At 38.1% G+C, this 15,444-nt stretch overlaps 1 protein-coding gene across 1 annotated transcript; it reads left to right on the top strand.

Moving 5' to 3' along the window:
- Window positions 1–9,992: 9,992 nt before the first annotated feature.
- On the top strand, window positions 9,993–10,843 carry LOC149404984 (uncharacterized). The gene is made up of 2 exons (XM_089606897.1): window positions 9,993–10,707; window positions 10,815–10,843. Exons 1-2 carry the CDS (start codon window positions 10,008–10,010, stop codon window positions 10,841–10,843), a joined length of 729 nt encoding a protein of 242 aa, XP_089463023.1. The 5' UTR covers window positions 9,993–10,007.
- The last annotated feature ends 4,601 nt before the right edge of the window (window positions 10,844–15,444 follow it).

Genomic DNA, 15,444 nt, shown 5'->3' with positions numbered 1-15,444 from the left:
CGACAGGGGAAACTCCGTTTTCCCTCATCCATGGAGTCAAAAATGTCATCCCAATTGAGCATCAGGTGCAAACCCTTAGGGTAAAATACGCACCTGAGGATGAGCCAAAAAATGACGAGGCTCTATGCGATGCCTTAGACCTAGTGGAGGAAAAGCGAGATTCAGCCATATCACGGTTATCCCGTTATAGGCAATCCATCGCTAGATTCTACAACAAAGATGTTAATACAAGAAGATTCGATGTAGGGGACTTGGTCCTCCGAAAAATCTTCCAAAACACTGTTGAGACAAACGCCGGAAAACTCGGGGAAAAATGGGAAGTCCCCTATAGGATCACCAGAGTAACCTATCCCGACGTTTATGAACTTGAAACACTCAACGGAATCCTGGTTTTAAGATCATGGAACGTCTCGAACCTCAAAAAATACTACTGTTGAAACCAGTAAGAATTGAACTACGTCCGACTTGATCCCTGCATAAGGGTAAGTAGGCAGCCTCTTACCACAAAGGCACAGTCCCCCCACCTTCTTGAGCCACGGAGCTCGCACCTCGGCCAATGACCCCAACCTCGGACTAGGCTAGCAGTGCAATTGCCTCACGACGACTCTGGCGAGAGCTGACATCTCACAACGTCATCAAAGATCGCACCCACGTGGATCGACCTCGTCCGAAAATATTAAGGGAAACTTTTTAGGTCCACGACGATCTAAAAGACTTAAAATTTTCACCAAATTTAATTACGGACTTCGGCTTCAAATCTAAAGGGAAACGCTTCGGACCAGCAATACTCCGGACAACTAAACAGATTTTGAACGACGAACCAATTCTACACCTCAACCTAAGGGAAACCTTTTAGTTCCATGACAATCTAAATAACTTAGCAAAATCATCTGAAACTTTTAAATATTATTTTTGGCCGAATACAAGCGACCTAAAAGACTAACAGATCATACTAATCCGAGCTGTCTCAGGAACAAACAAAATATTGATATTCAGATCGGCCGGACGGACTGAATAAAAGAATAAACATCCATGCATTCATAATAGATTTTGGCGAGCTAAAAAACTTGGAAAAATTAAAAATCTAAGTTGCATAAAATAATGACATAAATTCAAATAAAATAGGGGTACCGAAGCCCCTTATAAGTGTATCGAAAGCAATAAAAACTTCGTCCAAAACACACGGGCCCCAAAAAAACAAAAAACAAAATAAACACTTCAAAGAAAAAAGACGATTGTCGGCTCAGGCTTGGTCACTAGGTCCGACCTCGACGTCTCGATGCTCGGGGATAGGAGTAAGCACTGCCGCTTCCTCGTTCCCCTCCGGAATCGAGTCGAGAACCTCATCAGTTCGGTCGAGCATCGAGCCGTGCTCGTTGATGACTTCAACGAGTTCGACCTCGAGCGCGGGGGCGTCGGCGGGTGATCGGTCTGAGTAAGGAGTAAACGGTACGTCATCGATCTCAGGAATGGAGATGGCCGCGTAATCGGCTTCATACTGAGCAATGTCGTCCTCAGTATCTTTCATCTCGGCGGTCCAGTCCGATATCTCGCCTTTCAGTGCCTCCGAGATCAACTCTTTGTTCCCTCGGCACTGCTCGAGCTTTTTCAGGATGAGGACGGCCTCGTCCATCTTCTCCTTATCTGCTCACGATACTTCAGCGAGGTCGCCTTCCTCGCCGCGAGCACAGCCCGGTCCCGCTCCGCCTTCATCGTCCTCTTCATCCGGGCGATCTCTTCCAGAGCATCTTTCAACTCCTTGTCCCTAACCTCCAGGTCGGCCGCTAGCCTCGTCTTCTCTCTTTCAAAACTCCCAGAGCGAGCCGCCCACCCTTTGATTTTCTCCTTCTTGTCGTCGAGGTCGACAGACAAGTATTGACATTTGCCTTTGAGGCGCTCGACCTTACGGTAAGACTTCTCCAGTAGGGCATCCTTAGCCAGAAGATCGTCCTGGAGGGCGGAGATCTTGTCGTTCATCCCCTGGAGCTCGGTCTGGAGAGACTCCGTCCCCTTCTGAACCTCGGCGAGCTTCTCCTGCTCGACCTTGGCGTCGTGAATGCGCTTTTCATAGCGAAAAACACCTCGGTTCAGTTGGGTGGACACCTGAAATCAACCCAACTCTCATAAGTTCGATCATAACAGAAAATAATCATTTTTCACAAATATAACATATCGGTTATATACAAAAAAAAAAAAAAAAAAAAAAAAAAAAAAAACTTACCCCAGTTATGGCCGATGCCATCATATCCTATACTAGTCCGCTTCGGCGAGCTCAGGAACCTTTGGGAGCTCTATCCCGGAACACGTCACCTGACAAAGAAGCCCCGCCGAGGAGTAAATAGCATCGCACAACAGGTGATCCCACGCGTAGTGGAAGTTGACGACATGTTTCCTTTTTTAGGATGCAGATGGGGCGGAGTCATCTCGGCCCCCAGACCTTGACTTTGAGGAAGGCTTGCTCCCTCTAGCTGCGGCTTTGCCTTTGTCCGCCCTGGTCACCGCGGTCACGGGAGCCTCAGGGGCGGGCTCTTCCCCTTCCCGGCCAACGAGTTCGGGAGCCTTATCTTTCTTCTTCTTCTTCCTATCCCCGGAAGCACCCTTCTCAGGGACTCGGTTCACGGGCATCTTCCTTTTCTTAGCCGCGCCCACAACCTCGGCCGTCTCGGGGACTCGAACCCTCTCGGCCCCCTCATGGGAGTCGTCCTCAGTCCCGGGGACTTGATCTTCCTCGGCCGCAGGAACATCGGCTCCATGGACGCCTGCTGGAGCGTCCTCGGCTGTTTCAGGTACCCCGTCAGAAGGCACCAAGACAACCGGGATGTCGGATACTAGGCGAACCCCGGTCACTTCGACCTCGGGAGTATCCGCAGGAATAGCTGGAAGCGGGGCCGAAGTCGAAGCGACACCCCCCTTCTTCTGTTTCCTCGCCTCCCGGGCACTGATCGGAGTGTTCATATTGTCTCCAACTACTAAAATAAAGAATAATAAATAATAATCAAAATTAAGAACAGAAGATAATGTCGAAATCGTCGAACTAACCTTCCTCTAGGTGCTCTGAGAAATTTGGTGGGAAAGGCCAAATTCTGGCCGATATGAATCTGAATGGAGTGAAGCTCGACCACTCTGTTTCACCCAATTGCAGCAGCGTCAACTTCTCGACGAACTCGACCCCCTGAGATGGCGCTTTGATTTTCTCTACAAAAAAATAAAAATAAATAAATAATGAGTATATATTTCACTATGCAGAATATAAATGCAGGCGAACTGAATTCTTATGCACACTCGGCGAGCTCGCCCATTTTGACGAGAAAGAACGAGCTCGGTCCCCAAGTGAATGCTCATTCACGGCGAAGTAAAAGTATCGCCTCCCCCAAAATTTGTCCTTCGAGGGTAGACCCGAGATCACACCCTTGCCTGGGGCTCTAGAAAAGTTGAAACACTTCGGATCGTGTTTCGAATTCGCCTTAACCACACAAAGATGGACTAAATCCATCAAAGTGAGTTCGATCTTTTCCTTGTAGGCCACGACTATCAGGCCCATTACCATCCTAACGAAGTTTGGGCACATTTGGGAAGGGTCAATCCTAGAGTCTGGGCGAATTCGAACAAGAGAGGGTGAATAGGAAACCTCAGCCCACATTTCTCTAGCCAAATCTCATATATGCAGCAGAAACCCTCCACTACGGTATCGGCTGTAGCCCCAGGAGGAGGAAGAAGGGTATTAATTTCAGGGGGAATCTGGTATTTTTCACGGATCCTCCCAAGGTCGGTCGAGGTCACAGCAGAGGGTAATAAAATATCCTCATTCCCTAGAGGCTGAGACCCCGATGGACGAAGTCCTGAGTTTGACATCTAGTTCTAATGTGTTCTACGGACTAAGTGTTTAAATCTATTAATACGTTTGAGTTCGCTAGTCGAACTGACAGTCGATAATAGCCGAAGTGCAAGAAAGCTAGAGAACTTAGAAAGAGAACTCGAAGTCAGAAAGAAAGCGAGAAGTTAGAGAGGAAGAATTACCTTTTTAACCGCGGATGATGAGAATATAAATGAAAAGAAGCGACTCTTCGGTCCGCTTATTTATATGTTTCATAATTACTCAAAATCCCGAAAAAATCTAATGATCTCGGAAATCAAATCGAATCAAATCTAAGATATTTCCCTCGATATCTGCAAAAGATAACAGATTCTCCGACTCTTCGACTTCGACTTTCGAAACACGGTTACAACACTCCACGTGTAAAGAAGACCTGCTCTCACATGATGCCACGTGGTCCGAAATCTTCGATTTCCCCCTTTTTATTCGGAACAATTCAAATTTTTAGCGCTGAATATTTTCAAAATATTCGAAAATATTTTCAAAAAATATTTGGGGGCTAATTGTGGGGGTATAAAAAATCAAATATTTAATATTATTTCGGATGGACTTTGGCCCGACGAAAGCCCATAATCCAGTTGAAGACCGGCCCACAAAATCAATTATGGGCCTAGTTCGCTCTCGGCAGATCGGCCCAAGTCCAACAACGCTTTCCGGCCCAATGAAGAACTCCAGCTCGGCCACGTCTTCCTGGTCAGAAGGATCGGTCAATCAAAGAGCAGACCACGCCGCGAAGATCGGACCTCGGACGACTTCAGCCTTGGCTATAAGAGGAGATGACGAGTCTTCGGCCAGAAGGTTCCATCTCGCCTATAAATAGAAGAGGAGATGACGATTTTCGCACATGCAATCTCTACATCTCAGTTTTCAATTAATTCTATTTTGTATTATTATATTCACGATCTTGAGTTCGACCTGTTGAGTTCGTCACCTCGTCCATTTGTAACCTTCTCCATATAAATAAAATTAATGAATATTCGTATATTATTATAGTTCTTTATAATTGAATTGTTTCTTATACGACGTCTTTCTAAACCCTTTTAAAATATTCTATCATTTCGCTTTGCATTTTTTATTGTTGATCGATCTTAAAATCGACATCAACGGGATACTAGATAAGGAAAACTCACCATGAGAAAGAAACGAGATTTGGATATAGTTGTCCCATTTTTTTAGTCGTTGGTTTCTATGCCCTTAATTGTCAAGTGTTTTTTTAGCGTTAAATAGGGATGACAATAGGTAGAGTCTGAGCAGTGTCCTGGAAAACCAAATCCTACTCACGAATTATTTTTAAAACCATACTTCACTCATACACGTCATGACGTTCGTCCTCTCGCACTCGGCACGATCCAGCGATTAGCGAGTTCCAGTCAACGATGCAAGCCAGCAGGTCATGATGGAACAGATACAAACTGACACAGAGCATGAGATCGAGTCAGTCGTCTCCCATTCAGACTTCGCTGCCGCCCTGGACACCGCAGTCTCATACTACGCCACCAGGTACAAGGCTGATTACCAGATACCAGCTTCTATAGAGTTCCAGCAAGAGCGTCCTAGCGGCAGCGGCGCAAGAGGATGGACCAGCGCAACCTGAGGCAAAGGCAGAAGAGGATCAGCTATAATGGAAAAACGGTTTCAAGCGCGGAAAAAGTAGTATATTTATTGTTACGAACAAAACTTTAGTTTAATGTTATTTTACAAAACATCTCGAATATAATTATTTTATATTACGTTTTATAAAAAAATTATTTTCTGATTTGAATTTCTATTTCGATTAATAATATCTTCTTATTTATTTAGATAATATTAATTCAATTTTTTTTAAATAAATATATCATTCGATGCGATTTGTCGCATCCAATACGATGTCCACCAAAACGCGGGCAAGACTATTGGATGCAACAAGTTGCATCCAAAAAGTTCCTACGTTTTGACGGGAACAACATTGGACGTGACAAATCGCATCCAATAGTCTAATATCCCGCCAAAGTGAATAGGTACGGATGCGATAATGGATGTGTCTTGTCGCATCGAAACGACATCAACTTTTGGATGCGACAAAAGTCGAATCCAAAAGTATTTTTTGTCCTAGTGTATGCGGGCGTAGATGAAGACATATGAATACACTTTTCATATCGATGACATAAATGTTAATAATATTTTACAGCTTGTTGCAATATTCAAACTTTGTTATACATTATTACGAATCTAAAAAATTCAGAATGATTTAGGTAAAACACTGTATGAATAAAGTTCGTTGAATCATATTTCAAAATACATTTCGAGTTGAGCATGAAATGAATAACAAGGGTGCAATCTCATTTTTCAAGTTATTTATCCAATAAACATGGTTTTACATTAATACTATTATCAAACAATTTATTTTACTAATATTTTTTTAGAAAGTGGGCGGCACTACATAAAATTTATTAATAACCCTCACATGTGGGAGAGGAAATCTGTAGTTACATTATTACGAGATAAGAAGACAAAAAAGGGAAAGAATGGATGCATGAATTATAGATTACACAAATTTTTGTGTTATCTATGACCCTTGCATTCATTTACAATAGTTCGACGCAAACTTAAAAGAAGATCTAGATAAGAAATGAGAGTATGAGCAGTAAAAGAGTGACCAAGTTAATAAATCGGCAGACATATTCACTTCACGAAACACATAAACAATCTCAATGTCTTTCAAAGCCTCCATAACAGACTCACAGCGACAACCCAACGTCCATGGGGGACGAGTAATGCCATCAAGGGCTTCAACAAGTATTTTAGAATCACTTTCAATGATCTTACCATATTTCCACCAAATTTGTAAGAGATGAATACACTGCACGAGACTTTCAACTTCAGCTTCGAGGCACGAGTTAACATTGACAGAACCAGGAAAGCTAGTGACAAACTCACTTGCAGAGTTTGTAATAATTGTTATGGCGTCATTTTTCGTATGGGAAAAACGACAATCCAAATGCAAAAACGATGCAAAACCGGAGGACCCCTCCGCCAGGACCATCAAAACCAGAGGATCCCTCCGGTAAAACTCACATAACCGGAGGATCCCTCCGGTAGAACCCACAAAACCGGAGGACACCTCTGGTAAAGCTCACAAAACAAGAGGATCCCTCCGGTAAAGCTCACAAAACCTGAGGATCCCTCTGGTAGAACCCACAAAACCGGAAGATCCCTCCGGTAAAACCTACAAAACCGGAGGATCCCTCCGGTAAAATTCAGAAAACCGGAGAATCCCTCCGATCAAGTTTCCATAACTTTGCGCATTCAAAATCCTATAAATACCCCTTCATATTTTCATAAAAGGGGATCCAAACAAATTTGAAGAGAAGAAGAAGCTCTCAAAACTCTCAAATCTCCCAAAATTCCCAAAAGCTCTCAAAACACTAAAAAAAACGGAAAAGATCAAGAACAACAAAGACGATGAAAAATTCAACAAGAACGTGAAGAACACGAAGAACGCAAAGAACGCGAAGAACACGAAGAACGCGAAGAACACGAAGAACGCGAAGAACGCAAAGAACGTGAAGAACACGAAGAGCGTGAAGAACACGAAGGCCGACTATTGGCGAAGTGACGAGGAGTCGGAAACCACTTTTCGGTGAGACAAAGACGACGAGAATAGAAGAACTTCACCACACTTAATCTACGTGCGGTCATAGGGTCCGACCCTAGATCGAACCACGGACGGTTCTTAATGCTAATCCAAAAACGCGATTAACAATAATACCACCAACGGCCCTCCATCAATGGTTATAGGATCTATCAATAGAGAGATAAATATCTACATCAAAACTCAACATAGTATATAACTAGATGCTTTTACATCTGCTCTTCCAGAGCTCCCACATAACGTAACACATAATATAAACTATAGTACGGACGATAAGATTAATTGTCTCACCTTTTAGACAAGAAGCACAAAGACGAGGAATGGTCAGCTCTCTAATAAAGTGATGAAGGATAGCTCTAAAGAAGCTCCAAGTAGTAGAAGCAACATCACTTGTAAAGAAAAGATAAGTGTATTCAATGTTTCATTGATATCTTGCTTGATCTACTTGGTTATGAAATAGTCGTGAAAATTGGGACTTTCTTGTGAAGTTAGCGTTTATGATGAGATTCAAAAATAGGGTATATAAGTGTATCATAGTAGTAAATGCTTTAGCATTTTCAAACAATTTTTTATGTGTGTTTTGAAAAGATTTTCCAAACAACTTATTCTATTTAAACAGTAATTTTTTGTTCTCCTTCAAAAAATTCATTATGAACTTTGATTATGTATCTGAAATAGTAGGTATATGTGGTAGTCAAAATCTTTATGGAAGACAAAAAAAATTTGAGCTTATTTGCATTTCATTTTCAATTGAGCATGATGTAGAAAATATAAAGACCATGCGATTCTTAGAATTATTTTACACATGTTGGAAGATTAGAGGAGTTAGAAGATCAAGTTGGAAGACTCTGTCGAATCTACGTATTTTTATAAGTATAAGCGGGGACTTTCGTTAAAAAAATCGAGAAGTGTCTGTGCACTGATGGATCCATAAATGAAACTCAGAAGGGGCACAATTATAATTAAATATCATGTTCTGTATATATTTCAATATTTCAAAATTGTCAATAAAAATGACGATTAACATTATAAGGTTTATTTAAAAAAGAAAAAGAAAAAGAACATTATCATTCAACTTAATATACGTATCCTTATAATTTTATTAAATCGTATATATGATAAAGATATATAAGTGAAATGTAAAATGAGTACTGTAGAAATTTAAAAATACAAACTATGTATTAATAATATTTTATTTTGTCTAAAAAATTATATCTAAATTCAAAGCTAGGAAGAATGTCTAGAAGTATGTAAAAGATCTAGATATATTTTTAGAATCTTCCAGAAGGTGAGAAAATGTGTGGTTGATATTGTTTCACCAACACTATAAATACCTCTCATCATTACCATGTTTTGCATCCAAGAAAATTAAAGTGTAATAGTCTCTAAAAGTGGTCTTCACCATTACTGTCGTTTTTCGTATGATAATCTCTTCTTAGTAAATTTTATCTTAAATGAATTACCGCTATACAAGCTTATTACCCCTCACCATTACCATGTTTTGATATATTTTACCCGAATGTATAATCTAGCTGTTTTGATATATTTTACCCGAATGTATAATCTAGCTTTTTTTTCCCCCGATATTTCAAATAATTCTAACTTATAAATTTTTCAAAAATAAAACTGCATTGAAGCTTTTAAAAACTCTCACATCTATCTTCTCTTCGTTTTTAAGGACAAATCGCAATGCATTGCAAGTGCGCATAAGTCCATACCTTTTATGATATTTGTGCTTTATATATAAAACCATATATAAATTCAATTGTATGTGGTATAATGTTTTTTTTTAGTTTCGTCGTACATATCATTAGTTGGCATTTCTCTATATCAGTATATATAGTTTATATATGAACTAAGAAGAAAATATATGTATGCATATTAAAGGAGTCAGTTAATGCATATATTGTTTTCTATAAAAGTTTCAGTTTTAATTAATTCAAATAGATGGTAATTATATATTATTTTTGTCCATTACTTCCAATAAATTAATTGAAGAAAAAATGTCACCAAAGTGACCTCTCTTGTGTAGATTATTTATGAAGAATTTTGGATGTTATGTGTGTGTTAATTTATGCGGATACTAGTCGGCCCAAAGGAAGATTAGTGACTGGCCAAATTACATATAAATATTTGTGATGATAAGCATGTAACAATAGTATAGTTTTACTTGTGAATAATTGATCGATCCAAAGATAGATTAATTATTTGACAAGCCTTATTGTTAATGGTTTGATCATTACAACAAGAATATCGTTAGCAATTAATATTATTGTCCAAAGACTTGGTATTGATGTTGCATTAGGTATCTTGGGATGAGATTTACCAATATTTGAATTTTATTGCTTATTAAGGTTAAATTTATGTGTATATGTGCTTATGTGATTGTATTGTTCTATTTCATCTGTTGCTACTGTATCTGCTAATCTCAATTCGATTCCAGTTCTTAATGGTAACAACTTTAAGGATTGGAAGGAGAACATGATGATTGTTCTTGGCTGCATGGATCTTGACTTATCGCTTAGAATGGATAAGCCGACTTCTCTTACGGATGCTAGTTCCGCCGATGACATGAGGATCTATGAGAAGTGGGACCGTTCTAGCCGAATGAGTCTTATGATCATCAAGCGCGGCATACCTGAAGCTTTTAGGGGTGCGGTGTCTGAACAGATCACCAATGCCAAAGATTTTCTTGCCGAAATCGAAAAGCGCTTTGAAAAGAGCGATAAGGCTGAAACGAGCACTCTTTTAAAGAAGCTTATTTCAATGAAGTTCAAGGGCAATGAAAATATAAGGGAGTACATTATGGAAATTTCTCATATTTCTTCAAAGCTAAAAGGACTCAAACTTGAGTTATCGGATGACTTGCTTGTCCATTTGGTCCTTATATCTCTCCCTCCTAAATTCAGTCAATTTCAGGTTAGTTATAACTACCAGAAAGAGAAATGGTCTCTTAACGAGCTCATTTCATTTTGTGTTCAAGAGGAGGAAAGATTGAAGCAAGATAAGACTGAAAGTGCTCATTTGGCAAGTATCTCTAAAAGTAAGAATCTCAAGAGGAAAAATGAGGCTGCTAAAGATAAAGGTACGGCACTGAAGAAACAAGCCCAAGAGGAGCTTCCAAAGGGTTGTTTCTTTTGCAAGAAGCATAGACACGAGAAGAAGGAATGTCCTAAGTATCGCATATGGCGTAAGAAGAAAGGTACATTCCTTGCTTTAGTCTGCTCTGAGGTTAATTTGGTTTCAGTACCTAGAAACACTTGGTGGTTAGATTCTAGTGCTACTTCTAACATAAGTGTTTCGATGCAGGGTTGCCTGAGCTACCGAAGGCCAAGTGATGCCGAGAGACGCATCTATGTTGGTGATGGCAAGTCGGTAGATGTGGAAGCAATTGGGCATTTTAGATTGTTATTAAGTACTGGTTATTATTTGGATTTAATAGATACTTTTGTTGTACCGTCGTTTAGACGGAATTTGGTTTCTGTTTCTTATTTGGACAAATTAGGATATTGTTATTCATTTCAAGACAGTGTGTGTGAAATCCCTAATTTTAAGCTTAAATAAAAAACTAAAATTTTGGTGTTCGAGTGACGTTAGTTTTTTTTAATAAAGTAGTAGTGAATGATTTTTTTACGTGGTATTTTTGAAGTTTTAGTTTTTATGTGTGTTTTGGTGTGTGTTTTTTTTTCATATACTCTTTAAAATACAAATTATGGATATATATATATATATTATATAAGTTATTATAACTAAGTTATATATATATATATATATATATATATATTATATGATTATATATAAATATTTAAAATTAATATGTTAAGAATATATTATGTACGTATATATAATTATGTTATATATTATATTATATAATATTATACTATATATAGTAATCATGTACTAAGGGATATATATATATATATATATATATATATATACATACGTATATAATTATGTATAATAAAAATAATTATTAATAATTTATGATAAGAAGTAGGATCAGGGTTTGGGCTTTTAAGGTTTGGGCTTTTAGGGTTTAATTAAGCCATATATAAACATCTCATCCTTTTCTTCTCACGCTTCTTCTCTGCTCTCTCTCCCCCATTCCTCCATTTGTTTGGAAATTCGTAGCTCTAAATAGGTATGCTTTCTTTTCTATCTGGTTCGGATTCCTTGAAAACAGTTTCTTAAAACGCTTGCCCTGGTTTCAAAAAGTATGTTTTTGCGTTGATTCTTTTTGGAAAAGTTAGGTTTAAGTGTCTTTTATCTAAATCTTTAATCGAAAAATATTTTTATGAAATACAGGATATTTTCTGATTATTTTAAAAATGGTGCGCAGACAATTATTGGCAAAAATTTTAAAGTTAGATTTTAGCACTTCTTTTATTTTTAAAGATAAGCAAGGGCGTCGTACCGCCTTGAGCTACGGAGGTCTTAAGAAGAATTTCTCGAGCCGACTTACGGGCCCAAATGGGGAAATTTCTCGGGCCTATGCCCTAATAAGTTTATAAGATAGAGCGAAGTGTGGGACCTTGCAACCCCGTATTTTCGTCTCTTAAGTGTGCACTGAAATAGGTACAACTACCCTAGGGGCACCCCGAACTAAAAGTTGATAGAATCAAGAAAAGAAAGATCAAGTCATCAATTAGTTTTAAAATTCTAATAACCGGTTCATGCATTGCATTACTCTTTTTTTAGTGAGCTTTATATTATTCTCGCTGAGCGTAAGCTCATCTCTTCGAAAAAAATATACATCTGTGTTGTAGGTAAACAACCTATGAGCAAGTGAGGAGGATGGATCAGCGGCGACGATGGCGAGAGGGTTGGGTTATGGTTGCCGCTTTCGAAAATAAAAGACTTCCGCTTTGCTTTCAGTTTTTTTCAATAATCCAAACCTAAGGTTTTATTTTTGAAAAATTAGACGGGCTAGCCAAATTCAAACGTTGAGATTGGATATTAGCCAACATTTACATTTATTTTGAGAAATAGCCAATTTCGCTGACGTGGCGTTTAAGCCAATATTTTTTCTTCCAGTTTTTCCCTTTTTAATTTAAAAAATATATAATTAAAGAAAATCAAAATTGATTGCCAACATATTTATGATTTGATTGCCAAGATATTCTGTTTTGATTGCCCAATATTATTATTACTACAAAAAGAAAAGAAAAAGAAAACAATTCAACGACAATGTTGAGAAGAGTGATGAGCCCAGCGGGGCTGTACGAATTCGTCGACCAAGCTCAGTTTGGCGTCGGAGAAGAGGCGATCTTCGCCTCCGACGAGTTTCGGATGTATGCGTACAAGATCCGGCGGTGCCTGAGAACGCGCAGCCACGACTGGACGGAGTGTCCGTACCCCCACCGCAGCGAGAAGGCCCAGCGCCGGGACCCGCGCCGCCACGCCTACACCGCCATGGTGTGCTTGTTTTTTCATGGTTTTTTGGGTGAATCATCTCGTCAAACATGTATAAATGTACATCTTTTGGTACGTCAAGTAACATTTTTTTCGACGAAGTTGCTTGTTTATAAATACCTTATTCATTTAAATCAATGCTTTTCTGAGTTGCAGGTGAAGGTGATAGAGAAAATCACACCTCTCTAAGTTTTGCTAAGAGAAAATGTAATATATTCATTTTTAATATATTCATTTCTGAATTAAAGATCTTGTTTTCAATCATGTTAATTTCTGTTAATTCTATGTTTGATATTTGTACAGGAATTAAAGATCTTGTTTTCAATCATGTTAATTTCTGTTAATTCTTGTTAATTGCTGTTGACGATCTGGTGTTGGTCCTTTGTATTTAATCTGTTTGTATCAGTAAATCGCAGACAATAATTTTTTTGCCTATTTAATTTGATTGCAACGTAAATTAGATGTTAAATTAGAGCTTTGATTGAAGATTTTTCACTCATTGATTCATGTATGGAACGATTTCAATCCTGTTAATTAACGTTAATATCTGTTAATTGCTGTTATGTAGGTTTTTGAACGATTTCAATCCTGTTAATTAACATTAATATCTGTTAATTAACGTTAATATCTGTTAATTGCTGTTAATTGACTTTGTTTTTTAATTTTTTCTCGTGCGGTGTAGGTTTGGTTGCATGTTTGAAAGATAAGCATTTATCACGGTGGATTTGTTAGATATGCATTTATCACCGTGGATCTGTTTTAGTTGGCATTTATTCACGCGATTCCAATTTCATTTCTTTCTTTTTTGGACGTGGGAATCTTCCAAATATTTTGATTTAATATTATTTGAATGAAGGGCAAATTTGTATTTTTTTTTATTGTTAATGTGGTATATTGGCTACACATTAAAAATAAACCAAAAGTTGGCTATTTTGACAATTACAACGTTTGACTTTGCTATTTTGCTCGGGCTCCCTTTATTTTTTATGGTTTAAGTTATGTTTTTCGATTCCGTTAAAGGTTGCGACTTTATTTATGGTATTTATTTACAATGGTATTTTTTGTTTTATATTTTGATTATGTAACTTTGATTTTTGGTTGTTTTCGTTCATCAAGTTTTTAAATGAAAATTTATTTGTAGGTCATGAGTTTTCAAACTTTATATTTTTAGTCATGTTTAAAAAAAAAATTTACCTCAAATTTTCTAAAGTTTTAAAAAGTAAGATAAGTAAGACGGTCCGAAAAGTCGGGTCGTCACAGTGTGTTCAGTTTATCTATTAATTCTAAAGTTGTTGGGACCGGTTCACTTCTTATTTATGACAATCTTTATATGCTTGAAACTGTTGCTTCTTATAATGAAATATTGAATGTGGAATCACGTGGTACTAAGCGCAAATTAAGCAATGAGAATTCAAGTTCTTTATGGCACAAGCGATTAGGTTACATTTCTAGAAATAGAATTGAAAGGCTTGTTTCCGAAGGAATTTCGGATCAAATTGATTTTTTAGACTTTGATGTATGTGTTGCATGTATCAAAGGAAAACAGACTATAAAGAAGAAAATAGGCGCATTAAGGGAAACAGACATCTTAGAGGTTATACATACGAACATTTGTGGACCATTTCCTACTCCTTCTTGGAATGGTCAACAATATTTTGTATCATTCATAGACGACTATTCAAGATATGCATACATTTTTCTTATTCATGAAAAGTCTCAAGTATTCGACGTGTTCAAATCATTTAAAGCCGAAGTTGAAAACCAACTCAACAAAAAGATAAAGAAAGTCAAATCTGACCGTGGTGGTGAATACTATGGTAGATATGACGGCTCAGGTGAACAACGTCCGGGACCCTTTGCCAGATACCTAGATGAATGTGATATCGTCCCACAGTACACTATGCATGGGTCGCCCAGAATGAATGGTGTTGCTGAAAGACGAAACCGGACTCTTAAGGATATGGTAAGGAGTATGATTAGTTATTCAACCTTACCAGAATCACTCTGGGGAGAGGCACTTAAGACCGCAGCCTACATTTTAAATAGGATACCAACTAAAGCCGTTGTCAAAACACCTTATGAGCTTTGGACCGGGCGAAAGCCTAGTTTAAAGCATTTGCATATTTGGGGTTGTCCTACTGAAGTAAGCAGCTACTTTATTGGGTACCCTGAACGATCAATGGGGTATAAGTTTTATGATCCTAAAGTTAAGACAATTTTTTAGACGGAAACTGCAACGTTCTTTGAGGATATTGAGTTTGGTGGGAGAAATAAAGAAAAAGACTTTGTCTTTCAGAAGGATTCGGACTCAACAATTTCTATTGAGGAAAGTTTGATTCCTATTCCAGTTACTTTTGATAATGTTCAGGATTATGTTTCTGTCATCAATCAAGAGCAACAAGACATTGTCATTCAACCACCTGAGGTACATACTCAACAACCTCAAGATCAAGTGCCTTTGCGGTGATCTACTAGAGAAAGGAGAAATGTTATACCAGATGATTACATAGTTTTTCTTCTCGAAAAT

Source organism: Urtica dioica, chromosome 2 (assembly GCF_054948205.1).
Source record: "Urtica dioica subsp. dioica isolate 48M chromosome 2, U.dioica_male_clone48M_v1_H2, whole genome shotgun sequence".
NCBI lineage: Eukaryota > Viridiplantae > Streptophyta > Magnoliopsida > Rosales > Urticaceae > Urtica > Urtica dioica.
This window is presented reverse-complemented; position numbering and strand designations above follow the sequence as displayed.

What these genes read in the sequence shown, in the direction of transcription:
- LOC149404984 (XM_089606897.1), top strand. Translation starts at nt 10,008, where the DNA reads ATGGATCTTGACTTATCGCTTAGAATGGATAAGCCGACTTCTCTTACG. An exon ending in CATATGGCGTAAGAAGAAAG is followed by an intron (nt 10,708 to 10,814) that starts GTACATTCCTTG and finishes GTTTCGATGCAG; the next exon opens with GGTTGCCTGAGCTACCGAAG.